Here is a 17,160-nt window from a genome sequence, read left to right as displayed (position 1 = left end):
GTCAATGCCTAATTAATGCTCTATCTTCTCCCAACCAACCAATCTATTCCAAAAAAATAAAATAAAATAAAAAATAATAATATATATCCAGGAGTGACTAACTATCAAATTTTCTAATGTCTATTAAATCAAGATTCTAATTTTTTTTATACCGTTCGTGTTTTTTATCATTACTAATTGCTATTGAGTTCTTGTTTGCAATACTCATCACTCGCTAACCACAACTGACAACTGACAAGGAGTCCCAGGCATATATTTTCTTTGAGGCAATTTATCCATAACCATTATCTTGGACATAAGTACATACAAAGATGAATTAATAAATTTGTTAGCAAATGAAATTAAAGATAAAATTATTAAAAAAAAATTACAAGCAAAATATATTTCGATTATGCTTGATTGTACTCCAGATACAAGTCATCAGGAGAAAATGTCTTTTATTGTGAGAATTGTGGATGTTTCATCAACTCTAATAAAAATAGAAAAACATTTTTTAGAGTTTTGAGAAGTACATGATACTAGTGGAAAAAGACTTTTCCAAATTATTGTGGATGAAATAAAAAAATATGGTTCTTGATATTAACAACTTAAGAGGACAAGGGTATGATAACAAATCAAATATGAAAGAAAAACACCAAGGAGTGCAAAAGAGAATTTTAGATATAAATCCTAGGGTATTTTATACATCATGCGGTTGTCATAATCTAAATTTGGTGCTATGTGATATGGCTAATTCTTGCGCTAAGCTATCTCATTTTTTGGAGTAATACAACGTATTTATTCATTGTTTGCTTCTTCTACTAAATGGTGGAAAATTTTAAAAGATACTATACCCAATTTAACTCTTAAACCATTATCACAAACATGTTGGGAAAGTTGTATTGAAAGTGTTAAAGCTATAAGCTTTCAAACTCCAGAAATAAAAGATGCTTTATTAATATTAGAAGTTAGTGAGGATCCAAAAACTAAAAGTGAAGCTAATTGTTTAGCAATATATGAGCTTGCAAATTTTGCGTTTTTATTGGCCATGACTATTTGGTATGATATATTATTTGCTATTAATTCAATTAGCAAAAAGTTACAATCAAAAGATATGTATATTGATGTTTCTATAGATCAAATAAAATGTCGTATCTCTTTTTTTCAAAAATATATAGAAGAAGGATTTACAAATGCTATGGTGTCTACTAAAGAAATTGCATTTGAAATGAATGTAGAACCTAAATTTTGTGAGAAATGTGTTATAAGAAGAGAAAGACAATTTGATGACAATGATACTTGTGAAACAACAAAGGCCATTGAAGAATCTTTTCGAATTGATTATTTCTTATATATTGTGGACAATGCTATTCTTTCACTTCAAAGTAGATTTGAACAATTCAAATTATATGATAATACTTTTGGCTTTCTATTTAGTGGTAAGAAATTGAAATCATTAGATAATGAGACTTTAAAACAATGTTGCATTAACCTTCAATGTTTCTTATAGCATAATAGCTACTCTGATATCGATGGTTTAGGTTTATTTTTTGAATTGAAAGTATTAAGAGAAATCATGCAAGTAGAAGATAATACTCTAATTGACATACTTAATCAAATGTAAAGACTTTATTCTTTTCCAAATGCATATATTGCCTATAGAATAATGTTAACGACTCTTATAATTGTTGCTTCAGCTGAAAGAAGTTTTTCAAAATTGAAATTAATAAAATCTTATCTAAGATCAACAATGTCTCAAGAAAGATTAAATGGATTGTCCCTATTATCAATTGAAAAACAAATGTTAGAGGAAATTGATTATAAAACCTTAATTAATAACTTTGCATCTCAAAACGAGAGAAAAATAAATTTTAAATAAATTTTGGTAGTGAGAAATTCTTCCTTTATAGAATGGCATATTAATCTTCTATTTTGGCATTGGATTTCTCTTCATTATAATTTTATTAAAGCAAAATATGTTTGAACCTCTTAATTGATTATGTTGGAGTTTATTTAAATAGTGTAGATGTCTTTATAGTATTGTTGGTTGTGATTTATATAACGCAAGTATACGTTATCGCAAACAAGTAATATAATGATAAGAGAGTATCGTTCCCACGAGGATTGAATTTATTAATTACCAAAATTACTAACCCTAATTCTACTTGATTACTGAAATTGAAGAGGTTTAATTTAGTAAATCCAATTCAAGGACTAGAGAGAGAGAGAGAGCTAAGGAGAAATCAATGTCAAGAGATTCTAGGGTTTCCGAGTTCAATTAGACTAATTCCACCTAGATCATCTAATTCAATCAATCAATGTTTGCTTCTTATGTTGTCATCAAATTTTCCTAAATTACATATTGATCTTTCTCAAGCATCAATAGCATATTTCACTAGATAATTTAACATCATCTCTGAGATAACTGAGAACTTATGGAACTCATTAAGCTCTAGAAATTTATAATGATGCATACAACCTCATAAATATCTCTATCTTATGATGATTGTACGATATTTCAACAAAGACCTAATTCAATTATCACCTCTCGGTCTCAAATCAAATTAATATTCATGCAATTGGTGATCAAGCAATCACAAGCATTAAGCATAGATTAAAATATCCAACATAGTCTTGAAACAAGCATCAATTAAATTAAACAAAGATGAATTTAGGGTTTCATAGTCTGGCTACATCATAGCCCTAGGAAAAGTATTTAGAACATAATAATTGCAAAGTTCGACATATAAATAAGGTTCATAATCAAATAATCAAACAAAACTAAAAACTAAAGCCTGGCAATGAATCCACGCCGAATCTTCACTCCCGGTCTCTTGATCTCCGAAATTCTCCCCCCTTTTGTCTCAACCCTAGCCCCTTTTATAACATAAAAATCGGGGTAGCGCCTAGGGGCCAGAGATTGTAGCGCCTAGGCACTATAGTTTTTGTTTTGCACCTCTTAATGTTGTAGCGCCTAAGCACTGCATGCTAGCGTCTAGGCGCTAGATTTTCTGATTTGCTTATTCCCTCTTTGTTGAAACTTTGCTCTTTCTCCAATTTTGTTCCTTTACATGTTCTTCCTTCGAATCATTCTCTTTCTTTCCTACAATGCAATAATACTAAAATTAGGAGTAAAATTTGTTTAAAATAATTCAAATTTAATTCATTATTAGTTAAAGAAGGTCTATATATTAAGTGCAAATTATACTCATCAAGTATGGGATTGAATCATGACTATTTGGCATGCTTTGATGGGTTTCTCTTTACTTTAAATCTATGTTAGCTACTGGTGTATAGTTTTTGTGGTAGGCCAGATGTAACCTGGGCGACAACAAGATTTTCAACTCATTATTTGATGGACTTCAAAGTGTTACAGACTTTACAAGGGACAACAAACTTGAGACAGGGAAGTTGATTCAATCTACTCAATCTCTTACTTTCTACACTAATATTACTAACACATCTTGGCAAGAAAATTTAAATGAGTGGAATTTGGTTTATGCTAGTGAATAACTTTAATACTATTATATTTGCAAGAGAATTAGTTGTGGAGTTCTTTTAAAGTCTACAAGCTAAAATGAAACCTTTGCAATTGCTTGGAAGCTCAAGTTGTATTCCCAAAAGGAGTTTTTGATCAACTTGTATTTTGTTAGATTACTTAGCCTCAATGATCTTTTTCAACATGAAGAAATGGATGTGCTTTGAAGATAAAAAGATAATATCAAGTCAACTAAACAATTTTTGAATTTATGTAAATGAGGGATTTTCTTTTTTAACTAGTTTTATTTTATAATTTTTTTTATTTGTTTTTTGTTGTTTGTCATGGTGTCTATCATTTTGTTGTGTTGTTTTGCATTGTGGTTTCTTTAATATTTTTTTATCTTATTAATTAATTATGGCCCCGTTTTATGCTTGGGCTTTAGGCCTTTCTAAGTTTTGAGCCGCCCCTACAATTGGGTACCATAACTTTAGATTCACATTCAATTGTGTCATCAGACTAACTTAACAGCCTCCTAATGTGGCATGCCAAGTCATGCCCTTACCACATCAGTATGACTATTCATAACTTCCAGAAATATGCCCTCAGTCGAGAATCAAACTCTCACCACTCGGTGAGAGCTCTATCGGTGACCCGTGCACCAATAGACCCAAAGGTCGTTGGCTAAACTAATGTTGTTAGGAACATAACTGATATTAAAAGATAACAACATTATACGTATATGCTTGATTCGAAATAAATTCAACATATACGGAATGCACAACTTAATTATTTAAAAATAGTTTGAATGAAAGATACAATGAAACAATTAATGTCTTCAACCAATGAACTTCCAAACCAGACTAAATATAGAAAATATAAAAGATAATAATAGTAAACAAACTTCAGGTTCGAGATGTTATAATTTTTCTGTATTGTATATGAACAATAGGAAATGGCTGTGAAGAAATTCCTGGACCCTGATTTTGATGGAGATGTTTTGGATGAATGTCGGACAGAAGTTACTTGTTATAAGTTTCCTTAATTGCAGCTGTTTACTAGCACAGGTAGTTTGGGCTCAAGACTTGTTTGAAAAATATTTGGTTTTAAAACAAATTATTTGGTTATAAATCATTCTTTAATTTTTGGTTTACAAGTTCCTGTGAGAATAAATATCAACTTTAAAACTCAATGATAATGACAGAGTATTAAGCTTGAGAAGATTTTGGTTTTGGTATCAACAATAGCTTTGCTCTAATTATAAAAGTACAGTGATGTGGGAAAATGATACCAAATGTATGTGAATCTGAATGGTTGAGAAGTTATTGAAGATATATACTTCCAAATCAAACACAAGATTTTTACATGAAAAACACCTCCAAATTTAAAGGGAAAAAACATGGGGACTTCAAAGTTCCAAGTCAATCCAAAAGCCTTCACTATATTAAATCAGATCCCACAAAAGCTCTGCTGGATTTTGCAATAGCAGACACAACCACCATGGCATGAACAGCAGAAAAAAAAAGGTACAAGAGCAAAGATGCTTTTAGAAATTATTAAACAAATATATAGAGCTCTGAACCTGATCTCAATTGTTGGAAACCTAGTATTAGATGTCTTCTATCAACCCACAAATGATTGGAGGCTGAAATTTTGTTTGAGAAGAATTGCTGAATCTAACAATTCAACCATACAATATCATGATTATGAAATCATCTTTTGGTATGAAGGAGCTACAGGAGTAGCTGTTTATTAAAAAACTGAACAAACTTACAAAAAACAAAAGGAGCACCCAAGACCCAACCAGAAAACTCTTAACAAAACAAACAAAAGAAAACAACTCAACTATTAATACATAAAACCAGCTTGAGAAAGCATCTTCATCAGCCATTGAGGTTTTTCCATTCCTTGCTGATAACAAGTTCAGAAGAACACCAAAACCTTCAATTATCTTAGCTTTTCAGCTTCTCTCTAAGAAAACCAAACAACCTAGACTTTAAACAAAACACCAACCAAACAAACACAACTTCATGCCTCGAACTTAAGCCATTTACCCACACACTTTACATCACTAGTCACAAAGCAACTAATACACCCAGAAATTTAAAACCGAACTTTAGACACCAAACTGAAAAACAAAACTGAAACAGAATTAACTATATTTATAACAAGCAAATCTGGGAAATATAGTTTCAACTTCAGCTTCATACGAGCAGACCTTCAATCAGATGACAGAATCAGCTCCAACGTAGGATTTTGAAAATGTCTCAAAACCTGCTTAAGTCCGTTGATGAGGCAAGAATGGTGCCAATAATTAGAATCCTCAAGTCCTTGCAGCACCCTCCAAAGTTCCTTGCAACTGATATAAATGTTTGAGCATCTCCAATATTCATCTTTTATAACTGTCAAAGCTGCCATCAAAGCTTTAGCCTCTTTCACCTGTTATAATTTCACCCTGATCAGGCTTTAGATGATCTTTTGAAAATGTGCCATGCCAAACTTCTCCATTGCGAAATAAAAGCTTTGATTTCAAAATTTCACACTGGTCTGGCTCACTTTGAATCTTCTAGCAAACTCCATGCATCTCGAACACAATACAAACTCTTTTTCAAAATGCCAAAGCCTTCATTTCCACAGCCAAGCTAGAAACACATTTGCCCCCACCTGCCCATAAAAACACCATTGGAAAAATAATAAATTATAACAACCACATTAGAAATATGTGTCTTGAAAATCTACACAAAATAATTCAACCCAAGCAGACAGGATAACCAATTAAGAACAATACAAAATTATGACAGAAACATCACTTTATCAATAACTGTTGTAACAAAAGACTCATTTTCTACTAGTGCTTCTTTAGCATTGCGATATTTAACTTTTGATTCTCCACGTTTGCCTTAGCTTGTGAGTAGGCTCTTATTGTCACACCGAATCCATAAGGAAACTCCTTTCCGAAGTGCCAAAGCATCCGCTTCCATTTACGAGCAGCACATTTACCAACACCTGGTTTTGCCTTCGTTTCTTCTTTCACCTGCCAACAGAAGAAAAGAAAGGAAAAAAAAAAAAAGCAGCAGAAGCAAAAAACAAAAATCACAACACCAGCCCCAAATATAAAGTCAGGTCCCAGTTCTGAGGCCCCATATTGCAGATCATTCTGCTTATCTGCACATCAACAAAACTGATGCTTTTGAAGTTGGTCAAAGTCCTCACATAATCCTTCGCAATGTATGTGATATTAACAGATAAGCAACATCACGTATATATATGCTTCCGAATAAATCCAACATGTTCAAAAAGCACAACTCACTTCTAAATAGTCTGAATGAAAGATACAATCCAACAAAAAATGTCTTCAATCTATGAACATCCAAGCCAACCTTAATTTAGGAAAAACATAAGATAATAATAAACAAACCTGGAACTTCCAACCCAAATAATAACATTTCTTCACAACGGTATAAATAAGAAACCAATCGAAGTGTTCAGATTTGAGAAGGGAACCCAAAAACAACACAAGAGCGATTTTCTGAAGCAAATTTGCACTGTAAATTTCATAGATCACTGATTATTCGCAAAGAGAATTTGCAGTTCTGAGAACCTTTTGGAGATGTAAAACCCAGGAACTTAAAGACCTGTCAAAGGATGGCAAGATTTTTCAATGTTAGTTTCACATTGAATTTGAAAACAAAAAAGAAAAGAAAGGACATCTTCTCCAAATGATCTTACTTGATTTGAGCATGAGATGATTTCTAATTTGTGCAGACAAAAAAAGAGAAAACTTAAAGACTGTTCATTCGCTGCAATTAGTCGTCCATTCACTTTACTCATCCTACATAGACATGCATATTCAGCAAAGTAATCAATCATTCTTAATAAGTTGTTAATGCTCCATGCTTAATTAAACAATGTCCACGTCTTTAATAATATTTCAAGTCTTGGTGTTCTAATGTGTGCATCCATGTGCCAGATTAATAAATGCCCATTTCAAATTAAGATTTTATAGAGTTATACAGATATAATGAATATTAAAGCTCCTAATGTTATAAGAACTCAGAGTGAATAATAAAAATGATTTCTACAATAAAAAAAAATCTTATATTACAGCAATGAATTAATTAATAGAAAGTTCCATTAAAAACTTTGCCATTCATGAATCCACAGTACATGGGAAGAAGTTGGAAATGAATATAAATAGGTGTTTATTTATATGCAGCATATTACTATTTGAAATGGCTTGTCCAATTAAAGAATAAAAGAAAAGCGTGAAACTTACCTACCAAAAAATGGTTGAATAGTCAGGTGCAAGGTGAGATGGGATGATACCATCATCCCACTCTAAGCTTTCCCACCATTTTCTCTTACAATTAATGTATGTTATTTGGCGGTTGTTAATGCCATGCCTGAATGGAAGCTTCTTCAGATTAAGACATTGACGCACTGTCAGCTGTGAAAGTCGAGGGAAATCCAATGCAAAATTGCTTATGCTACCTAATTTTGGTAGCTTTATTAAAAATAAAGACTGCAGAGCAGGGAACATAAGGCATTCTGAAACTGGTTGGATTTCTCTCTCCTCAGGATAAAACAGCATTTCTATCTCTGCACAATCTTCTATATTTAATTCAAAAAGACAAGGGAGATGCAGGACCCAAGAAAAGCTAGTCAAATTACATCTAAATATACATAACCTCTTCAACATATGAAAAAATTCTGGAGGTGATAGATCTGTCCAAATAATATTCAGCAGTTTTTTGACATCACAGATTATTAGGTCATTGAGATGAGTCTCAATTCCATTCATCACAAGCCTCTCAAGCTGTGAGCATGATTTAATTTGTAGTGCATGCAAGAATCCATGATTTTTGCAACTTAAAGTATCAAATGAAAGAGAGATCAATTTATCCAAATTTTCTATACAAAGCTGAGTAGTTGGCAAGTATGAGAGTTGTTGGAGAACCTCTTGTGATACTACACGCATTCCTATTGCTCTGATGTGTTTCTTCAATAGCTTTAACTCATCTGGTTCTACCCACCCATACGGATATAAGTCAATGACCTTCAACTTCTGTAATTTTGACATGAGACCATCCTCTACCTTGCTAAGCCCTCCCAAATCTCTGCATAACAGATATTGCATTTTATTCAAGTATACCAACTCCTTTGGAAGTGATGAGATCAACGTATCCGAAATGTTTAGGTATTGTAAATTAACCAAACATTTGATGTCTTTTGGAAGCTCTTTGATACCAGTTCTTGAAAGATCCAAATACATCAAATTTGGCATTTGTGGGAAAAATCCTTCAGGAATATTGTTCAAAAGAAAACTTTCAAGTATCATTAAACACAACAAATCAGGACATTGATGAGACAAAATTGGCAAAAGCTCCATGTCGCCAGCTGTCATCACTCGGTTTGCAAATCTCCAATTCTTTGTGTCGTTTGTTGGTATTTCTGTGAACCCATAATAGCCTTTCGCTATCCATTTATTCCTGTTCATTCCACAATCTGATGCTATCCACATTGCCATCTCATAAATTACATCATGGAAGCACATATAGCCATCATGGGAAAAATACAATAAACATGATTCCTCTAGAGTCTTCAGTATATATTCTACTTTGTCAAAAGCTTCTTGTAGATAGACAAAATCACCAACCAGGCCTAAACCCATCCAGCATTCTAAAAGTTTATATTTAGGTCTCCCTTGCAACATGGAAGCAGATAAGAAGCAATTTTTGACATTATCAGGCAGATTATCGTAGCTGAATTTCAAAATGGGAAACAGTGATTCCTCCACGCCCTGAACTACTTTAGTATTTGAACTTTCCAATGATCTCAAAACAAATTTCCATTCTGGAAGAGTTTTTTTGTTTGACATGGCCTTACCGATCACTTTCAGAGCAAGAGGCAAGCCACTGCACGCATTTATCACTTGTTTTGCTATTTTATTGATCCTTTCATCTGACTCAATAACATCTGAATTGACATTGTCCTTGAAAAGATCCCATGCTTCGTCTGGTTCTAAGCATTCCACTCTAATCATTTTGCTTGCTCCCATTCGGGCACACACATCTTCAGATCGAGTACTGAAAACCACTTTATATTTGTATTGTTTGGTGGAATTATTGTCACCGCAAGGATGGGGAATTCCAAGATCATTAAGATCTATTTCTTCCCATATATCATCCAAAAGCAAAACAAAGTTGTTAATTTTTAGGACATTGAAGATGTCTTCCGTACCAGCAGAAGAGGGCAATTGCAACTTTTTAGCAATCTCTTCCCTGAGCTTTTCCAACTGAATATTTTGCGAGGCGACGATAAATAACACATGATCGAATGCCATGTTAGCATTATCTAACAATGACTGAATTTTTCTCAGGAGTGTGGTCTTGCCAACACCACCCATGCCCCATACGCCCACCATTCCGACTGTTTCATCTGTTAGATAACTACAAATAGTATCAAGTTTGGAGGCAATACCTTTTCCCAATATTCTGTGAGAAGCAGGAACTGGTAGAGGCGGTTGTGTCTCCACGAGTGAGATTTCTGACTGTTTGTCTTTCAACAGTACATCTATCTCATCTTTCAATTTGAAAGCTTCACTGCCAATTTTATACCTTGAATAACAATTTTTTAACCAAGAGAATGCATCACAATTACCTTTGCTATATTCATCCAATAATTGTTGTACTTTATCTTCCGTTTCTCCAGCCTGTTCAAAACCGATTCAAATGGTGCTAAAAAATCTTCGTGGAACACAACTTACTTTTCTATATTATTACAAATTCAAATTACTAACCAAAGCATAAATTCTATGGTGTAATATATACATATTCATATACAGTTCAATATATACATCTTTGTATACATCTTAATTTAGAAGAAGAAGAAGAAGAAGTCTTAACTATTATGGCAGAAGAAGCTTTACCTTGTGAAGCCAGCGTCGAAGTTGACTGTTGGGTCGTTTTCCCTTATTTCGAGGATGATCAAGCTCTCTCTGAATATCCTCCTTCTTGGCCATGAGATCTCTCATGACACTCTCCAACTCATCAAGTTTCCCTTTGGGATGGAATACAAAGCTCATGTGCTGAAGCACAACAGAGTTTTGCATGATGCCAGAACACAAAGGAAGACAGCCCTTCACCAGATCCATGTATCTCAAAATTCATGCAAAGATTGAAAACACAGATTGAAGCTTGTTAAGCAATCACAGCTTAAAGATAGAAGATCAAGAGAAAGTCTGCAGGGTTTGAGAAGAGGAAGGTTAGACAAGGGAAAGTTAGCGAGAGATCTTCACCCTCCCTCACAAGGTACTGTTATGGTTTCTGGTGATGGTGGTGAATGGTGATATCTAGATGATAAAGGTGAGTAGGAAGAGCTTTGAGGACTTTAGAGGCCAGTAACAACCCCATGTCCTTTTGCCATGCCTTGTTTCTTTCCCTTCTTCTTTCTCTGGGACCATATCTACAAAGAGAGAAAGATGGTTTCTTTGGAAAAAAAAAAAAATTTATCTGCTATTTATTTAGTAATTTATCAAAACCATTCAGATAGCAACAAGAGTGTCATAATGCACATGGGATGGGATGAACAAAAATCAATGAATTAATGATCACCAAAGTATAAATATGATAATTAAAATTATTAAATAACATGCTAGAAATGATATAAAAAGTTCATAAATACTCATTTTATTGTGTTAATAATTAAATTTAAAAATTATAAAATTTAATTAAAATTTAATAAATATACTAATAAATTTAATAACTATTTTAAAAACAAATTTAATAATTAAACTAATTAATATAGTACTTAAAATTCATTAAAATGAAATTAAAATATTTGATATGTAAAAAAAAATACAACAAATATTTCATGGTAATTTCATACAATTTAAAATATTAATAAAAGTAAAACATATTATTAAAAAAAATTATACATAGTTTCCAGAGTTAATCCGGTTCGACTGAGTTGATAATTTCAACAAAAAGCACGATCAAATTAATTGGATCAATTTCTTACACCGGATCTAATCATAAATGCAGCCTATAGCATGATAAAATTTAATTTAACCGGTCAAATTAAATTGGATTTCAAAACATTGATTTTTTGGATATCACTATTACTTTAAAATAGTACACTCATCGCAGTTGATAAGGAAAAAAAATAAGGCATAAAGGGTGGTCATCTTTGTCATCTGACCCAATACAACATAGTCAAAATCCATGTAATATGATGGGTTTATCTCATCTTGCAATATTCTACAAGATTCATGGGCACCATGTCATTGATGGTGGTAGCCATGCCGCTATAGTGTTTGCCACCAAAATCAGGGTTTCTAAGGTGACAAGATTTGTCTGTCATTTTTAACATTTATCAATCAACATCAAAGAGGGCGAAAATAATTTATGTGACTTCTCCTCCACATGCCATATTTTATGAAACTTTGAGTGGTATTGGCATAATTTAATTATCAAAGTTTAGATTATCTTGTTCTACAGCCATATATTATTTAAAGTTAGAAAGTTTCATAATAAATCAATAATTTTAGGTGTTATTGGAATAAAGAGTCTCTATTTAGTTTTGCATCACAAAATTAAAATATAACTTCTATTTGAAGATGGAAAAAATAAAACTAGTATGATAAGACACTAAATAAATAAATAAACAATAGATTCATTTCTAAAGAGAAAATAATTGAAGTAAATTAGAATTAAATTAAATGTGGACCCCGTTTAGATAAATTTATTTTTCTTCCTTCGGTTGGTTCTTCTGACAGTATTGTTATTGGGTGGAATAGTGTCCACCTCATTGGGTCGATTGCATCGAGGGGTGCCTTCTCCGTTTCTGTCGACTTCTTTTCCAAAAAGGAAAACTTCCATTGGAGATGTACCTCGGTATACGGACCTAATGTTCGTCAGTTAAAGGCTGAATTTTGGGAGGAGATTCGGGGTCGTTGCCCTGCCCAGGGTGTTCCTTGGGTGGTTGGTGGTGACTTCAACGCAATTTTCGCTTTGGAGGATAAAAGTGATGGGCCTCCAAACCTTAGGGATATCCGGGATGCGTCTTCTTTCCTTAATGATTTGAGTCTTTTCGAACCCCCAACTGTGGGTAGAAGGTTTACGTGGTCGAATGGGCAAGTCAATCCTACTTGGGTGAAGCTTGACAGGTTTATTGTCAATAGGACTTGGGCCGAGATGTTTCCTAGATTGATCCAAAATTGCCTCCCTCGTCTAGGTTCTGATCATGTTCCGATTAGGCTTGAGGTGGGTATGCACTGCTCTAACCCAAGGCCGTTCCGTTTCGAGCTTGCTTGGAATACCGTGGACGGTTTCGCCGGTTTGATCTCCCAGTGGTGGAATAGTTTCAACCCGCAGGGGTGCGAGGCTTTTGTGCTATCCAAAAAGTTGCAATGGCTAAGGGATAAACTGCGTGTTTGGTCCAAGGAGAGTTTTGGTTCCATAAAACTGCGAAAGTTGGCCCTTCTTCATGAGTTAGAGTTTTTGGATATCACCAAAGAATCCAGGTTTCTGAATCATGAGGAAGCCTAGCAGGAGATTGGTCTGTGGGATAGTTTGGGTGAGATTCGTAAACAGGAGGAGCTGTACTGGAAACAGAGATCTAGATTGCGTTGGCTCCAGGAAGGGGATGAAAATACAAAGTATTTTCATTCAGTCGCAAATGGCAGAAAAAACACCAACTTTATACCCTCTGTCAAGGTTGGTGAGGTTTCGGTCTCGGAGGTCAGGGAGATCGGGAAAGTGTTTGAAAATCAATTTCGAGCGTTATTTGGTCAACAACGCCCGTTCCGCTTTAAGGCTGACCTGAATAGGCTCTTGAGGAATAAAGCTAGGGTTGATTTATCTCACTTGGAGCGTCCTTTCTCTATGGAGGAGGTTAAAAAGGCGGTCTTTGACTTAGGTAGTGACAAGGCTCCGGGTCCTGATGGTTTTCCAATGATGTTCTTTAAAATTTTTTGGGAGATTGTCAAAGTTGAGGTTTTGAAGTTGTGTGAAGACTTTTACTCTGGGGAGGCGAACTTGGAACGTATTAACTAGGCAAGCATCGTTCTCATTCCTAAGGTATCAAGCCCTGCATCCCCAGGAGATTACCGACCAATCAGTTTAATTAATTCCTCCCTGAAAATCATTTCCAAGATTCTTACTACGAGGCTGGGCACGGTGATGGACTCTCTGGTGGATCATGCCCAGTCAGCCTTTCTTTAAGGTAGATGCATTCTAGACGATATTGCTACGGCTGAGGAAATGTTATTTAGTATCCAAAAAAGAAATTTGAATGGCCATGTGTTAAAAGTGGACTTTGCTAAGGCTTTTGACTCGGTTGACTGGGATTTCATGTTTGATTTGCTGAGAGCGAGAGGTTTTGGTTCAAGATGGATAGGTTGGATCCACAATCTTCTGAGATCATCTAAGGCCTCTATCCTTATTAATGAATCCCCTATAGGATATGTTAGATATCAACGTGGACTGCGGCAAGGTGATCCGTTGTCGCCTTTATTGTTTGTTTTGATTACGGATGTGCTGAGTACTTTGTTTGAGAACGCGCTGAGTTCCCATATTTTGGTTGGAATACCGGTTGGGGATTTTGGTAGCATTTGTAATTTGCACTATGCGGACGATCTCCTAATTTTGACCACTGGTGGGCCGGAAGACTTGAGAATTATTAAGTTGATCTTACTGATGTTTGAAGGACTGTCGGGGCTGGAAACCAATTTTGCCAAGACTTGTCTTTTTTCTACCAACATGAACCAGCTTCCTGATAGGTGGGCTGCGAGCACCTTCAGTTGTGCCGTGGGTCGTCTGCCGGTTCATTATCTTGGCATTCCGATTTCTGGAAGACGGCCTCGTAAACAAGACTGGAGGAACTTGATCGATAAAATCAAAGGACGGCTGTCTTCTTGGAAATCAAATTATCTCTCAATTAGTGGAAGGCTTACTTTATTAAACTCGGTCCTTTCCTCCTTGCCGACGTATTGGATGTCCATTTTTAGATTACCCAGATGGGTAATTAAGGACATTGACCGGGCGCGCCGAGATTTCTTATGGTCGGGCCATGACATTGATATTCCTAAGTGCCGCCTTGTAGCTTGGCAGAATATTTGTCGTTCGAAGGAGCAAGGGGGTTGGGGCATCTTGGATTTATACGCTTTCAACAGGGCCCTGCTGGGGAAATGGAGATGGAAATTTTTGACTGACTCAAATTGGTGTTGTGCGAAGGTGATTAAATTCAATTATAACTTGTCGTCTTGGAATTTGTTTTGTCTACCTCGGGGCAGGGTTTCTTTCTTTTGGTCGGGGGTCCTGAAAGGCTTTTCGGCTTTTAATGGGTGCGTCACGGTTAAAGTGTGTTCCGGAATGGAATCACTGTTTTGGAAGGATAGATGGCTCAATGGCCGGGCACCAATGCATCTTTGGCCGAACGAATTTTCGGCATGTTCGATGCAAAATGCGACGATGTTTGATTTAAGGCATCTTCTTAATCGGCAACCTTTTTCGAGTGACCATGAGTTTGTGTTGTTTCTTGCCAATCGGAACTTTCCTTTTGGACCTAGAAAAGACTTGAAGCTTTGGAGTTTGACGGTCAATAGATCCTTCTCGGTTAAATCCTTCTACGATCGACTGAATGACGGGGGGCTTCGGTGCCCTATTGCTAAGTTTTTTTGGAAGGGCCCTTGCCCGAGGAAGGTCAATATTTTCAATTGGTTGGTTTGGAAGGATAAAATTCTTACCCTTGAAAATTTAGCTAAGCGCAGGTGCAACAAACTTCCGACTGCCACATGTGTGCTGTGTCACGAAGCGGTGGAATCGGTGGATCATCTCTTTCTGCAGTGTCGTTTCTTCCTTGAGGTGTGGGCGCAGATTAGTAGGGTTTTACAGTTGCCGTCGCTTCCAAGTTCGATGTCGTTTATGTGGGGGGCCTGGAGGAATGCCTTGCGGGCTGGTTCCTGCGTGGTTGGGGACGGGGCGATTAAAGCTTTCGTGTGGGCGATTTGGCTTACAAGAAATGATGTTATCTTTTCTGATAAATGTGTGTGTCCGCATGCTGTTGTAGTTAAAACTGATCATTTCATTTTATCATGGTTCTCTGCAGCTTCTGAGGGATTGAGATCGACGCTTGAGGATTCCATTTCCTCTATTCAGCGAAGTTTAGAGTTCACGGGACCTCAGTCTGAGGGGGCAGGGGCAGCTCATACGACTGAGGAGGCTATGGATATGTCTGTGGGGTAGTTCGTTGGTTTTTTTTGTGGGTCATGAGGAGACCTGTTGTTCCTCATTTTTTGTTGTTTTCTTGGGTTCCACAGCTAGTGGACCAACTGATGTATTTTATTCGTTGGGTTGTTGAATGAATGTGGTTTATCCACTTTTTCAAAAAAAAAAAATTAAATTAAATGCCAACTAACATAACTAATGCTCAATTTTTTCATTTAAATCAAACAATATATAAAAACAGAAGTTATGGGTTTCTGCCCCAAATATTATAACATTTTAAATTGTTTACATGACTGTACGTACATGATTAATATTCTTGATGAAAATACATAAATGATATAAAAACAGTACACAATATATAATATAATATAATATATAAAATAACAAAATATTTATCGTTTTCAGTGTTTGTCTAATACCGAAATGGTAAATAGTTTAAATTTTCAATTCTCACGTATCTCAGCTTCTCGTAAATATTTCAATATAATAGAACATATTTATAATATAACAGTACACCCCTATCAAGAGCAAGAAGAGATAGAATATTTAAAAATTATTTTTATTAATCACAGTCAAATAGCATATTACACTATCATTATCATATAGTACTACTACACCTCTGCTCTATCTAGTGCCTTACCCTTCACTCTAGTCTATTGTTATTACACATTATATTTGTCACTCATTCACGCACTTTTGTATCACAGAGCACTCACTCACTCACTCTCTTCTTTTCCCAGTAATCACTCAACTTTCTCACTCAATTACGGCCCTTAACTCTTACACTTATTTTATTTATACTAGCTAACATGAGGCAGTTAATGAAGAAAATTTGAGACATTAAAGTCGGTGGAGCTTGTTTTGCATCCATATATTATTTTTAAGGTTGGATATTAAGGTTTTTTGTTACTCTCTCTGTGGGGCCAAAGTTGCAACTGACAGCTTTATCTTTTTCTTGAGTTTTCCCAAATGAATGTTCTGTGAAACCACAATGAATGAATACCTCCCATGTTCCACATGGCCCATCATTCTGATTGCTTTGTCAGCTACTAGTATATATATATATATCTAGGTTGAAGATAAATTCATTTTACCATTGCCCTATAAGAAACAAGGACCTTTCAACTTATAGTTATATCCTTCAAATATTTCATTGCACTGCTACTCTTTTAACTTGACAAACAATTTAAAAAACAAGAGTTTGGAACAAAATATCTCTGTTATGTTCATCCAATAATTGTTTCACCTTCTCATCTTTTTCTCCAACCTGTTCAGAGTCTCAGACCATACAATCTTGATTTAAAAATAAAGAAAAATAAAAGAAAAAAAATCTTTATATATTCATAAATCTTTTGGTGTGCAATACATACCAGGTTCACTAGAAACATGTGTCTGTGTTTTATTTCCACAAATTCTAAGCACTAGTGGTATTATGAGTAAAAGAAGGTGACTTAGTGGGTAAATTAAGCAATGACA

The 17,160-nt window shown here is 35.0% G+C and overlaps 2 protein-coding genes across 7 annotated transcripts; one reads left to right on the top strand and one right to left on the bottom strand.

Moving 5' to 3' along the window:
- Positions 1–5,323: 5,323 nt before the first annotated feature.
- LOC120256692 (probable disease resistance protein At1g61300) lies at positions 5,324–10,935 on the bottom strand. Of its 6 annotated transcripts, none has more exons than XR_005535386.1 (4): positions 10,386–10,935; positions 7,738–10,169; positions 6,268–7,289; positions 5,324–6,121 (listed from the first exon to the last, which is right to left on the bottom strand). XR_005535386.1 is itself a non-coding variant. In XM_039264381.1 (4 exons), the coding sequence occupies exons 1-4, from the start codon at positions 10,608–10,610 to the stop codon at positions 7,012–7,014; spliced, it is 2,841 nt and encodes a 946-aa protein (XP_039120315.1). In that variant the 5' UTR covers positions 10,611–10,934; the 3' UTR covers positions 5,324–7,011. The 6 variants fall into 6 exon arrangements, 5 of the variants coding, with proteins under 5 accessions (XP_039120315.1, XP_039120314.1, XP_039120317.1 ...); XM_039264381.1 differs by having other exon boundaries at positions 5,324–7,092; positions 7,187–7,289; positions 10,386–10,934; XM_039264380.1 differs by having other exon boundaries at positions 5,324–7,289.
- A 754-nt stretch (positions 10,936–11,689) lies between these two features.
- LOC120256691 lies at positions 11,690–15,702 on the top strand. The gene is made up of 4 exons (XM_039264379.1): positions 11,690–11,769; positions 12,234–12,980; positions 13,029–13,501; positions 13,919–15,702. The coding sequence occupies exons 1-4, from the start codon at positions 11,690–11,692 to the stop codon at positions 15,700–15,702; spliced, it is 3,084 nt and encodes a 1,027-aa protein (XP_039120313.1).
- Positions 15,703–17,160: the final 1,458 nt, after the last annotated feature.

The sequence above is a fragment of the Dioscorea cayenensis genome, unplaced genomic scaffold, assembly GCF_009730915.1.
Source record: "Dioscorea cayenensis subsp. rotundata cultivar TDr96_F1 unplaced genomic scaffold, TDr96_F1_v2_PseudoChromosome.rev07_lg8_w22 25.fasta BLBR01001567.1, whole genome shotgun sequence".
Taxonomy (NCBI): Eukaryota; Viridiplantae; Streptophyta; class Magnoliopsida; order Dioscoreales; family Dioscoreaceae; genus Dioscorea; species Dioscorea cayenensis.
The sequence above is the reverse complement of the archived record's forward strand: the minus strand, read 5'-3'. Positions and strand labels throughout refer to the sequence as shown.

Coding starts and splice junctions, on each gene's coding strand:
- LOC120256692 (XM_039264380.1), bottom strand. CDS start 10,610: ATGGATCTGGTGAAGGGCTGTCTTCCTTTGTGTTCTGGCATCATGCAA. Junction 10,170..10,385: donor TTCGACGCTGGCTTCACAAG/GTAAAGCTTCTT, acceptor GGTTTTGAACAG/GCTGGAGAAACGGAAGATAA. Junction 7,290..7,737: donor GACTATTCAACCATTTTTTG/GTAGGTAAGTTT, acceptor ATGTCTATGTAG/GATGAGTAAAGTGAATGGAC.
- LOC120256691 (XM_039264379.1), top strand. CDS start 11,690: ATGGGTTTATCTCATCTTGCAATATTCTACAAGATTCATGGGCACCAT. Junction 11,770..12,233: donor GGTAGCCATGCCGCTATAGT/GTTTGCCACCAA, acceptor TTCTTCTGACAG/TATTGTTATTGGGTGGAATA. Junction 12,981..13,028: donor GATATCACCAAAGAATCCAG/GTTTCTGAATCA, acceptor TCTGTGGGATAG/TTTGGGTGAGATTCGTAAAC.